The 13,763-nt window shown below is 46.0% G+C and overlaps 1 protein-coding gene across 3 annotated transcripts in view; it reads right to left on the bottom strand.

The window, feature by feature from the left end:
• The window catches only part of CWF19L1 (CWF19 like cell cycle control factor 1), a 131,108-nt gene that overhangs the window by 24,743 nt on the left and 92,602 nt on the right, over positions 1-13,763 (bottom strand). For all 3 annotated transcript variants that reach the window (XM_075013480.1, XM_075013482.1, XM_075013481.1), the window contains one exon: positions 6,216-6,295. In XM_075013480.1, the coding sequence (XP_074869581.1) occupies positions 6,216-6,295 (80 nt within the window). The remainder of the gene's footprint in view (positions 1-6,215; positions 6,296-13,763) is intronic.

Genomic DNA, 13,763 nt, shown 5'->3' with positions numbered 1-13,763 from the left:
TGGAGCACCCTCAGGGACACCCATCTTGAAGAACTGCAATTACTGCAGAGGGCGAGTAACCCTTTCTTCTTCTTCAAGGCTGTCCTGTGAGTGCTCCACCTCAGGTGACTGAAGCAGGGTGCCCGCTGGAGGCAGGTGCTTCAGGGGCCACAGTATCTTTAGGAGCAGCCGAGAGAGACTTCCCCTGGAAGGAAAAAAGAGTCAAGCGCAGAGTGCATCGTGAAAGTATGGGTAGGTGACCATGTAAGCTGATTTGCAAATGTCTAATAGAGGAATGCCCTGGAGGTATACCATTGATGCAGCTGTGGCTCTAGTCAAATGTGCATGGAGCCAGGCAGGGAACTCCCTGTCAAACAGCAAGTACAAGAGTCTTATGTACTCCCCTATCCACTTGGAAAGCCCCTGGGAGCAGACAAGACGTCCCAGAGAGGGCTGTACAGGGGAAATGAACAATCTTTTGGACTTGCAGATTTTTCAAGTTCTGTCTATATAGAAAGCAATGGCCTTGCATAGATCCAGGATGTGGAAAGTTGCCCGGATCTCATCTTCGTGAGGTTTGGGAGAGAAGACAGGTAAGTTGATGAGCTCATTGCAGTGGAATGTGGAGACCACCTTCGGTACAAACTCTGAGTGAGGCCGAGGCAATTTCTCCCATTCACATGCTGGAAGTTATGGCCACCAGAAAGGCCACCTTCATAGAAAGGTGGAGGAGTGAGCATGTTGCCATCAGTTTGAAGAGTTTCTTAGTTAGAGCCCTAAGAATGAGACTGAGGTCCCACATGGGGACTGGTGGTTTGATAGGAGGACAAGTGTTTTTCAGACCTTTTAGGAACCTCCTTGTGACAGGGTGAGAAAACGCAGAGATGTTATCGGCTAATGTAGGACTGTGATGGCAATGAGGTAGACTTTGAGGGAGCTACGGGACAGGCCGGAGTCCTTAAGCTATGTGCCATACTGTAAGAGAGCAGGCAGCAGAGGGGATGCTGTGTGGCATTGGCTTCTTTGGGACCAGATGGAGGTGTGAGGTGCCAGGTGTGAGATAAGGAGGATTATTTTGTGGGTGAGGCACCAAGTCCAAAGATGCACCACTCTTCCCTTCCTAGGGTCTAAGATCTGCCCCTTCCTTGCCTGTTAATGCAGAACATCGTGGCTTGATTGTCTGTAAAGATCTGACTGTGGAGTTGGAAAAGTAACCTTGACAGTGCTGGCATGCACAAAATACTGAGCACAGCTTGAGGATATTGACATGCAGAGTAGTCTCTGGGAGCGACCATCGAGCCTGCGTGGTAAGTGTACCAAGATGGGCTCCCCGCCCTATTTGGGAGGCATCTGTGGTGATGGAAAGGGATGGAGCTGGTTTGTGGAAAGGGACCCCAGCGCACACCACTGGAGTGATTTCTTCCTGCAGAGTGGCGCAGAAACCAACTTGAGGAGGCTGTGTTTCATTGCCCTGCAGACTGAGGTGAGCACATGCTGCAGTGGCCTCCTATGTGATCTGGCACGAGGGACCACAGCGGTGGCTGCTGCTATGTGGTCTAAAAGTTGGAGGCACACACTGGCAGGTTCTTGGGGAGCTGTGCAATGTAGCTGGAGAAGCTCCTGTATAGTAAGAAATCTGTGATGGGGAAGGGACGCCGTGGCAGTGATTCAATCCAGTTGCGCCCCAATGAACTCCAGCACCTGGGTTGGTTGGAGTTGGCATTTTGAAAGGTTTATCTGCAGATCTAAGGGTCAAAAGAGATCCATGGTGGTAGCGACTGCCATTTGTGTGTTTTGCAAGGAGGCCCCTCTCATCAGGTAATCGTCCTGATATGGGAAGGTGCACACACTCTGCTGGTGCAGATGAGCTGCTACTACTGCCAGTAACTTGGAGAACACGCTGGGTGCCGTGGAGAGACCAAAAGGAAGTACCCAGAATGGGAAGTGCTGTCCACCCACCTTACATCTGAGGTATTTCCTGTGTGCAGGCTGAATGGGCACAAAGAAATACGCATCCTGAAGGTCAAGAGTCACCAGCCACTTGTGTTACTGCAGCTGCGAATACTTCACCTTGCCATGCGGTGGGATAGGTGCACATGCTGATGGTGCTTGTTAGAGCCGTTATTTTTGCCAGTGGCAAAATTTTTGACATAGTGTTTGTACCAGCGATGCCACAGATTTATGTTTTGCGCCACAGTGGCCTTAGCCTTGCCCAGCTGTTTGGGCACTGAAGCCAGATCTTGCGACCTTTGGGATGCATTAGGTGATAGCAGCCCCAGCAAGCTCTTGTCTAGAGACCTCACACGGAACACAACCAGCTTGGAGCTGTGGGATCAGCCTCTCTTGGGTGAGGGGGATTCCCTGATTGCATTTGCATTTACGATCTTAGATTGTTTAGAGGTTGCAGCGCTCGCAGCTGGAACAGGCTTATATATGTACGGTATAAGTGGGATGCATAGAAAAAAACACAGAAATTAAGCAGTGAAATGCTGCAAGTGAAACAGCTGCTTTTCTGTGTAAGCACGATTCTTATTTTGTTTGCGTTTTTGCAAAGGACCTGAATGCCCAGCGTGGGAAGGATGGCTCTGGAATCTTTCAGGGAGTGCACAGACATGTCTGTGGACTCCACAAGAGTTTTGGACCCTTCATGGGGAGGTTTTCCACCCTTGTCTCATCCACCTTTGGGAAACCAGAAACTTGGAGCCATGATGCTCTCCTCATAACCACTGCCAGGGAATGTGCAGCAGTGTCAGCGGAGTCGAAGAGGGTCTGTAGGGCTGTCCTCGATATGAATGAGCCCTCCTTTGTGTTGGCTGTAAATTGCTCTCTTTTATGATCTGGAATGTATTCAATAGAGGCAGACATTTGGTCAATTATGTGGTGTGCTTATTTCGCCAGCAACACCATAATTTGATATATGTAGCTAGAGGAAACAGAAAAGAAGGCCTTTCTACTCATGCTATCCAGTCACTTCCCCTCCTTATCAGGAGGAGTGCATTTAATTAAAATCCCTTTAGCTCTCTGGTTGGCAGCAGCAATGAGGGAATTAGCAGGTGTGTGTGTAAAGAGGAACTCCGCACCCAGTGATGCTACATGTTTCCTGTCTGCCCACATGCCCATGGGCGGAATGGTGGCTGGTATATGCCACACGTTTAGCCGGATTCATGAGGGCAGTGCCAGTTTTACTGATGGCAAGGCGTGGAGTAGGCTGGTGAGTTTATGTTGGGTATTGGGCTGTGATGTTAGCTGAACCTCTAGAGTGTCAGCCACCCATCTAAAAAGATCTTGGAATAATTTTGAGTCATTCCCTGTAGAGAGCGGTGGTAGCATTAGTGTATCTTCAGGGGAGGAGAGCTGCAGTCAAGTGTGTGATGAATCACAGGAGTCATCATCACTGAGGAACTGGTCTGACTCAGTCTGATCTTCAGACGTATCGAAGGATGCATCTGAAGCATGCCTCAAAAAGGGCTGAGCAGCATGTTAACATTGTTTTTGCTACTGGTGTATTCTGAGAGTTGCCCAGGGATCCCAGTAGGCCCAGGAGAGAGGCATGGACATAAACAGGTGGTAGCCACTGGCCAGGGAGCCACTGAGGCATCACTGATTGTGGCTGGCGAGTCCCTTTGTTAGGGGAGGGACGCCTAGGTGAGCCATTGCAGGCGTGGGCTGCTCAGGATGCTTAGGCATGCTGACCAGGCCCTTAGACCCTCAGGGAGGTGGCAAGTGCTGCCCCTGTGAACGCTTGTTTGGAGCCCCAGCGGGGGAATTGAGCTGTCTTAGAATTCAGGGATCACCCTTTATTTATGCAACTGGGATTCCCTGTTAGCGGCCGAATGTGCTCTCCTGTTTGGAAGAGACAAAGCAGGCAGCTGAGGCAGGGGGCACTGCCTTGCCTGACATCCCCACTGGTGATAGTGGCAGGGGGGTGCAGGGTGACCAGGATCTGATGCCTGCCTGAGGCAGCATTTCAGGGAAAACAGTTTGATGAAAAAACCCTCACCTAGCCCCAGCTGTTGGTCACCAAGTGACAGTAACTGCACCGTGCTCGTCAGGCAATACAAGTAGGGAGAACGCCTGTCTGAGGGACAGCTGGCAGTCTTGAAGAAAACCAGCATTTGAGAGAAAAAATGGTGTATCATGTAAAACGCTCAGACAAAATAGGACTCACTTTAGAACACCCCCTGTCCTCAGTGACACCCCCCGCCCCCGTGCAAGGGGAATAAATAAGCTCAAGCCTGGTAAAATAGGCAGGCAAGAGCTGTAAAGTATGTGCAGCAGGAGCTGCTATAAGCCGGAGGCAAAACAGAAAAAGCAGGGGATGGGGCAGTTGAGGGGACCAGTGTGAAGCAGTACCCTGAGGTAAAAAAGAAAAAATGGCAAATGTCCGGCTGATCATTAGGGAAAAGCCCCTTGAGCGCTTTCCCCCGAAGTAAAAAGTGACAGTGCAGGAGCTCCACTTTTCTGCTGCTCCACTGTGAAAAGCAGGACATTGTTTTTCCTTCCTTCATTGTATTAATAGAGAAGCTATTTTAAGGCAAAAACTGAGAGGAAGGAAGGAAAGGCTAAGGTAAGCCTTAAGGAGAGGAAATGCAGAGTGCACTGCAGTTCCAACCAGCACTGGAGGCAGTGGAGGAAGAACTGAGGGGAATGAAAATCACATACACTCAATAACTCTCTTGCAATAAGGCTCCCTGAGCATGTCATGACAGCCCCACTCAGCCCTGCTAAAAATCATCTGGCCGGGCACACGGGTGCCCAAACACCTAACGCGGAGCATCCACAGCGACAGCCTCAAAGATTTGTTAACGTAGCTTATGATGAAACAGGATTTTTGTGATATATGATCCCCACATACTTTTCTGCTATTTCCAGCACAGCACTATCTCCAGATCTGAAGAGAAGCGTCTGCCCCACAAAAGTTCATCACCTAATAAATTATTTTGTTGGTCTTTAACGTGCTACAGGACTCCTTTTTTGTGTTTTTACAGACTAACACGACTACCTCTCTGTTACTATTCACCATCCAAAGGGAGAAAAATTTCCATGCATCTCAGCAGGGAAACTGAGCAGAGATGAAAAGCTCCAGAACAACGACTGAGAAGTACAGAGTGTAGAGGAAATAAGTTCAGGCTCTGGCAAAAGCTTGGTGCTGTTTTACCTGAGAACTGACTAAGGAAGGAAGTCAGAGACACAGAGCCTGAAAATGGAGTTCCTTAGAGCTTGTCTGGTAAATTGCTCTAGGTTGACTAGAACAGACTATGCGTTAACATTTATGGCTCTAGGCTAACTTAAGAAATTCTGATAACATATCCCATCAGACTTATACATCTTACTGCTCTGGAAATGTTGCTTCAGTGTCACTGCACATACTGGGTGAAGTGCATTAGTCCCTGAAGAGTGTACAAGTCTCTAAAAAGAATATTTCAGTTGGACTTGGCAAGCAGAACTCATGGTGTGAAGCAGGAGTGCTGAAGCCATATAGATACAGTCTCTGAGGCAGTGAGGCCATGTAGTCCCTAGAGGAAAAGTGAGACCCCTCTGGGCGTGTGGCACATTGAAGGGATTCCTCCTAGAGGCTATTCTATAGCTAGGGTGTTGCACTGATTTTGTGGATTATGGTCAACCTCTTTAGTGCAGTCATGCCTGATAACAACAAGGAAAAAAAAGTGATTTTGTCCCTACAGCTATACTGGTTTACCACACAGAACAAACTATACTAGTAGAAGCACTGTTTTCCTAGTATAACTGCACTTCTACTGGGGCTTTTGCAAGTGCAGAAATGTCGTTAAAGAAAAATCACCCCAACTGACTACTATATTTGCAAATCTTTCACAGCCAATCTGACCTAAGGATAAACAAAAGGTAAGAAAACTCATGTAACAGCACAGTAGAGTAAATGGCCCTGCTGGGCATTTTTAAATCACCTACTTAAGTTGGAATCACAGAATTACATGCTCACACTCACACTAAAGACACTGTGTTGATACATAGTCAAAACGATCCGGAGTGCCTCCTGTTGAATTGTGATTCAAATGGGCAGCATCAGGTTTCCTTTGAGATTTGTGAGAAGATAATCAAAGGTTTTTCAGACATGTAGATAACAAACCACCCTTTCCTGTAGAGTTTAGGATTTTTTTTAATCACAGTTTAATGTCAAGTCTTAAAAAGGATGTGGCTTTAAATCATAAGCACCACTGTACTCTGTGAGAAAATATGAGAATGTGCCAAGTACTCACGTGTGTGCCGATACTAACAACCAAATGTTTCTCAACTTCTGGGCTGGCAAGACAGAACCAGCAGGAGCCAGGTGGCTGAGCTTTATTGGAAGAAAAAAAATAAACAAAAAATGGTTAGCATAAGCATTCTATTCTTAGTGACAACAGAATCACAATTAAGCACTCAACGGTTAGCATATGTATGTTAGTGTAAGTATACTTATTTCTGGTGTAAGAAATGATTGGAAGGCCAGGGCTGTTTTCTAGTGCCCTGTCCCTTTAAGAACAGCCATACCAATTCAGACCAATGATCCATCCAGCCCCATATCCTGTCTTCTGCCAATGACCACAACCAGATGATTCTGATGGAATGAACAAACAGTAATTTCAAGCGATCCATCTTATTTTTCAGTCCCAGCTTCCAGCAGCTGAAAGTTTAAGGTCACTCAGAACATGGGTCGGGTCCCTGAGCATAGGGGTTAATAGCTATTGACAGACCTCTCCTACAAGAGTATATCTAATTATTTTTTGAATACCACTGGGCTTCAAACATTCCATGGTAAGGAGTTCCGCAAGCCAACTGAACTTGGCATGAAGGTGTATTTGCTTTAGTTTAAACTTACTGCCTAATATTTCATAGGTGATTCCTTCTTGTCTTATGTGAATGGATAAATGACACATCCCTAATTCACTTTCTCCATCCCACTCAGGATTTTGTATATGTCTATCTTATGCCACCTTTGTCATCGTTCTTCTAAGCTTAACACTCTCATTCTTTTAATCAGGTCCATACCACTAGACCTTTTGATTTGTGTTCTCTGTACTTTCCCCAAATCTATCTTTTTTGAGATGGGGTGACCAGAACTGCAAGCAGTATTCAAGGTGTGGGTGAATTAGGGATTTATATAGCAGCATTATGATATTTTCTCTTTCATTACCTCCTTCTTTCTTAATGGTTCCACCTGTCTGTTAGTTTTTGATTGCCAATGCACATAGAGTGGATGTTTTCAGAGAACTGTCCGTGATGCTTGTTAGTGTGTAGTAAAATAAGCCACACTGGAAGATGAAATTTCTACTTTACATTCAAAATGATGGGGTCTAAATCAGCTATTACCACTCAAGAAAGAGATCATAGCATCATGGATAGTTCTCTGAAAACATCCACTCTGTGTGCATTGGCAATCAAAAACTGACAGACAGGTGGAACCATTAAGAAAGAAGGAGGTAATGAAACAGAAAATATCAATCAATGAGTACGTTGACCAGCACAAATTCTTATGAGGTCCTCAATGTACCTCTCTCCATTCTGAAAAATGATCCTTTATTCCTGTTTATTCCTATTCTTTGTTTCCTGTCTTCTAACAAATTACTTACCACAGAGAAAATGCATTTTTGTGTGTAGCACATTGTTTTGAAATAAGCTCTTCTGGTTCTTAGCACTTCTGCAGAAAGGAAGGGTAATTTGGCAGTTGCCTGGTGTAGAACATGCAAGTCACATTATCTATCATGACCTTTAATAGAATCATAGGGATGGAAGAGATCTCAGGAGATCGAGTCCAACCCCCTGCTAAAAGCTAAATCAACAAAGTCAGGGCTTTGTCAAGCCAGGACTTGAAAACATCTAGGGATAGAGGTTCCAACACCTCCCTAGGTAAACCACTGAAGTGTTTCACCACACAACTAGTGAAATGTTTTTTTTTCCAATATAAAACTCAGATTTCCCATATTGCAACTTGAAACCATTGCTCCTTGTTGTGTCATCTATTACCACTGAGAACAGCTTCTTTCCATCCTCTTTAGAACCCCCTTTCAGGCAGCTGAAGGCAGCCATCAAATCCACCAAAACTCTTCCTTTCTGCAGACTAAATAAGCCCAACTCCCTCCACCTATCCCCATAAGTTATGCAGTCCAGGCCCCTTATCATTTTTGTTGCCGTATGCTGGACTCTCTCCAATGTGTCCACATTCTTTCTGCAATGGGGGACCCAGAACTGGAAGCAATATTCCACATGTGGTCTCAACAGTGCTGAATAAAGGGGAATAAAGAGCTGCTGGCAACAGTCCGACTACTGCAGCCTGATATTCCATTAGCCTTCTTGACTCATATCCGGCTTCTCATCCACTGCAATGCCCAGGTCCTTTTCCGCAGAACTGCTACTTAGCCAGTCAGTTCCCAGGGACCAGCAGTGTTTGCAATTCTTCCATCCCACGTGAAGCATTCTGCACTTGTCCTTGTTGAACCTCTTCAGATTTCTTTTGGCTCAATCCTTCAATCTGTCTAGGTCTTCCGGACCCTATCCCTACCCTCCAGTACACCTACCTCACCCCGTCACTTAGTGTCATCCATCAAGTTCCTGAGGATGCAACCCATCCCCTCATACAGGCCATTAATAAACATGTTGAATAAAACTAGCCCCAGAACTGACCTTTGGGGCACTCGGCTTGATGCTGATCACCAATCAGACATTGAGCTTTTTACCTCTACCCATTGAGCCCAATGATCTAGACAGCTTTCTATCGACCTCACAATCCATGTAGCCAATCCATACCACTTTATCTCACTGGCAAGAAAACCGTGAAAGACTGTATCTTACTTGCAACACGTTGTTCTTCAAAACTGTCTCTATAGTATAAGTGTGCTTTAACAAATAAATTATCAAGCTGTTTGCTATGTTGAATGGTGCTAGAAGAAAAATTAGCTTAGCTAATCCCGATGGTTTGTTTAATTAGTTAACTAAGATTAGAGTCTATCACTCACATATACAATACAGAAAGCTACAGGAAGAAAAATCTAGAGTTGCCAGTTGCCAATATCATTTTCTTCTCTTATGTGATATGTCCCTTATTTTGGAACATCATGAACACAGACCATAACGGTGATGGCGTAAGGCTATACCCTATTTTAGTTCAGCATAATTCAGCTTTCCAAAGGGAATCTCATCCTATATGTGTTTTCTCAAAAAACAGAAGTGCCAATGCATTCTAAACACAATCAGTCACAGCCTTTTCGGTAACTTAGAACTGGATCTGCATACTTGCGGGAAAAAATGTAAATGAGTAACTGAATGACTGAGAAGAACTCAAAATAATTTTTTGACTTTTGTTTCACGATCCCATTTAAATGCAAGACAGAATATCTGCTACAACCTCAAAGTCATCTGCTGGTACTTTTAGCTGCAGTGCTGCAACTAAACATATTACAGACAACGAAGCATCAGAAGCAAGCAAAAGATTTCAATCATCCAGTAAATCCATCACCATGGACGGGTTTGTGGTAGGGACCAGCAAATACCAAGAAGACAACATAGATGGAAAGATTATTCAGTTCATTTATGAAAGTTCTCCTTTGCACATTACCAATAAATACCTTCATTCACATAGCTGAATATTTATGACCAGGCTACACTCCACCTAATAGAGCAGAAATTGGTGGAAGATTACCAAACCCTGTGTATGAGAAGGAACTTGAACGATGTACAAGAAACACTGAAAGGAAATTTGACAGTTTGATCTTGATTTCATGAACAATGCCGCAGAAATATTGTCATGGATCACGAGTAGTGTAAAGGGTTGGCACGAATGAATTGATAGTAAGTGAGCTGAAGAGAAGCCATTCTGAGCCACAGCCCCGGTGAATTATGTACTTGTTTCTCCCTTTGAGAAAGAACTGCATGTGTGCTAAGCAGCAAAACTGCACAGAAAGAGGTGAAGCTCCCACATAAAATGTCAACAAGGAAGGAACCAAAACCAAGGATGCTCTGTTGCTTATCACTCATGATAAGCAAAATTGGATGGTATAAAAAGGATGTTCCAAAACTGACTGTGGACACACACCCACAGAGCAGGAAGGGAGGCTGCAATAAATGACTGTACAGCACCTCACCCGCAGTGTGAGTGCAACCAATGGACCAAACACCACCACACCTGGACTGGGGATGCAACCAATGGACTGAACAACACCAACACCAGAATGTCCCCTGCCAAGGGAATATATACAACACCAATCTGCCACACGGGCAGAGTCCATCAGTTCAGCATATTGGGGTGACATGCATGTTGGACACTTGCCTCAATCAACTTGTCAACATTACCTGGGGTCTGGCCAGCCCCAGAGGGTGAGTGTATGAGTGAATGTGCTTAGGAAAGTGCGTATTATAAACTGGGTTAAAAAAATTAGACCATTAACTATTCAAGTTACACATTATTTTTGACCTGCTTTCTTCCTGCTAACTATTCCATTTAAAAACAACGAGAAGTCCTGTGGCACCCCACAGATTAGCAGATTTTTTGGAGCATAAGCCTTCATGGGTAAAGATGCATCTGACAAAGCAGGTCTTTGCCCACAAAAGCTTATGCTCCAAAAAAATCTGCTGGTCTATAAGGTGCCACAGGACTTCTCATTGTTTCGCGGATACAGACTAATATGGCTACCCCTCTGATACTCATTCCATTTAAACATTTTCTTAATTTCTTACAATAAAGTTTGTTAAAGAAATATGCATATTTTGTGCTGTGGATCCATTTTGTTCTGCTTTAAGATCTATGGCAGCATTTCCCAAAGTGTGATACACGAGCAAAGGACTTTAAGGGGTACATGGCGGAAAATAAAGTATTAAAAGTCAAGAGATAAGCTCAAGGACATGAGGAGGGTGCAATGATATGGCTGAAGTCCTGAAAGGGGTATGCAAATGTTTCAAGTTTGGAAAACACTGAGCTATGAGACACTTGTCAGCCTGATCAAGAGTGGTCTCTTGTGACAATATATGCCTGTGTCACAATAGAAGATGGGTTACATATCTATCAGAAATCAGTAAATGCCCACAGAGCAGACTCTTTAAAATAAGTGGTAGCGAAAGCTGAAAGTTGTGAACAAATATTCAACTGTCATGCTGCTAGCTCAGAGTGTGAGGGGTCACCAGGCCCTGCCCCTCATCCACAGTCAGGTGTGACTATCACTCCACGGGTAGAACAGAACGTTTATTAGGTGACAGGGACACAGCACTGAACAGACTTGTCAGCACAGAAACCAGAAACACTCAAATACAATCCACTGTGGGGAGAGGCCTCAAACATGAGCCAGAGGTCTGTCCCTCCTTTGTTCCTCTCTAGCCACAAGACTAACTCCCTTCCAAAAGCCCAGTTCCAATTCAAAACAGCCAGGCTCCACCTCTCTCCTTTGTTCTGTTTTGGAAGGGGGATGGGGGGCAGCAGGAAACAAAGGTGTCACCTGATGGCCTAGGTTACAAGGAGAGGAACTTCCACTGCTTGTGTGGTAAATCATCTCCCTGAAACAGCCCATTACCACACCTAGCCAGGGGAATAAATTCCACACACACACACCCCACTTCCTCACAGCTGCAAACATGGCAAAAATGAGAAAATACTTAGAAGAAATGGATGTCTGCTCCTTAACATGGTTGCAGTGCCCACATGAGACATCTTTTAGATAAAGACTTAGTACATCTTCTCCAGGAAAAGACAGTTACTTGTTTCTGTAATTGGTGCTCTTCAAGATGTGTTGCTCATGTCCATTCCAACGTCGGTGTATGCGCACACACACACCCAGTTGCTGGAAGTCTTTTTACCCTAGCCCATAGCCATCAGGTTGGTACAGTGCCCCCAGGAGTGGCACCAATATGGCAACCAATATATACTCCACCCAATCCGCTCCCCGCTCAGTTCCTTCTTGCTGGCTAATGCGACAGTGGGGGAGGCAGGAGGGTTTTGGAATGGACATGAGCAACACATCTTGAAGAACACCAGTTATGGAAACTATATCTGCGAGTGACTGCTCACGTGCATTCCCGTGTAGGTGGATGCAAGCCGACACCAGGAGGTAGGGCCAGAGCCCCGGAACGTTTGCGGTACGCCCCTTCCCACTGCAGCATCCTCCCTAGCATGGTGCAAAATAGGCCACTAATGCGTGTACGGAGGACCAGATGGCTGCCCTACCGATCTCCTGAACATGGACATGGGTCTGGAATGCTGCTGAGGACACCTGCACCCTAGTAGAATGAAGGGTGGGGGTCTCAATATAACCTTGTTCTCCTGGAACACCGTGTACAGTGGGTCCACAGTCAGGGCTCTAAGCTCAGGACACCCTTCTGGCTGATGCAATGGCCATCAACAATGCTGTTTTGTAACTTAAAACAGGGAACAGAAAGTGAGGGGCTCAAATGGGGACACCATAAGCTCAGGCAGCTTCAGGTTAAGGTCCCATGAGGGTAAGGGAATCCACATTTGTGGCCTAACCCTCTCCAGGCCTTTCGTGAACCTCTTAAGCACTGGGTCCAAGAACACTGGTGAAAAGGCTGGGCCAGGATAACAAGAAGAAATGGCTGCCAAGTGCACCTTGATGGAGGAAAGGGACAGCACTTCCTCGCTTAGGTGCCATAGGTAGTCCAAAATGGTCAGAATTGTGACCTGGAGGAAGGATAAACCTTTTTGTGCCATCCACACAGCAAATCTTTTCCACTTTGCCAGATAAGTGGTCCTTGTGGAAGGTTTCCTGCTATTCAGGAGTACCTCCTTCACCAGTTCTGAGCAGGAAAGTTCCGTGGCACTCAGCTATGAAGCTTCCATGCTGTGAGGTGAAGGGACGGGAGGTTGGGGTGCTACAGCCATCCCTCGTCCTGAGTCAACAGGTCCAGGCAAAATGGGAGTGTTAGTGGGTTGCTCACTGACTGGTCTAAGAGGCTTGAGTACCAACGCTGCCAGGCCCATGCTGGGACCAGGATCACTGAGGCCTGATCTGACCAAATTTTGAGGAGGACCTTGTGGATGAAGGGAACCGGAGGGAACACATACAGAAGCAGGCCTGCCCAAGAAATGCTGAATGCATCCGCCCAAGATTCAGGGATACGGTTCCAGTAAGAACAAAACTTCTGACATGTTGCATTGAAGTGTACAGTGAACAGGTCCAGCTGGGGATAGCCCCAAATTTGGAAAATTGACTGCAGCACATCCGGGTGAATGGACCACTTGTGGTTCATGAAGGACCTGCTGAGGTAATCCACTATGGTGTTGTGGACCCCCAGTAAGCAGTGAATTTGATGTTGAATGCAAAACTCCCAAAGCCTGAGGGCCTAGCGACACAGGGGAGAGGAGTGTGAACCCTGCTGACCGCCCATCTATAGATATAATACATTGCTGTCATGTTGTCCATACTCACCAATATGCAATGCCCTGCTAGATTGTCCCAAAACACCTCACAAGCCAACCTCATGGCCCTGTGCTCCCTCACATTGATGTGCAGCTCAAGGTCTGATGTACCCCAGAAAGCCTGAGTTTGGCACTCTCCCAGACGTGCCCCACAGCCTAAGTCTGATACATCTGTTACCAGGGACAGGAAAGGTTGGGGAGGTCTGAAGGGAACATCCACCCACTGTTCAAGGGTCCAGCCACCAATGCAGGGTCTGCAGTACCTGCTGTAGCAATGTCACTAACTCGTCTGTGTCATCCCTTGCAGAGTGCTATACTGAAGCAAGCTACAACTGGAGAGGGTGGAGGAAAAGTCTGGCATGTTACACCAGGAACGTGCATGCTGCCATGTGCCCGAGGAACCTCATGC

The sequence above is a fragment of the Carettochelys insculpta genome, chromosome 19 (genome assembly GCF_033958435.1).
Source record: "Carettochelys insculpta isolate YL-2023 chromosome 19, ASM3395843v1, whole genome shotgun sequence".
Taxonomy (NCBI): domain Eukaryota; kingdom Metazoa; phylum Chordata; order Testudines; family Carettochelyidae; genus Carettochelys; species Carettochelys insculpta.
Note: the sequence above shows the minus strand (reverse complement) of the source record. Positions and strands in the feature narration are given on the sequence as shown.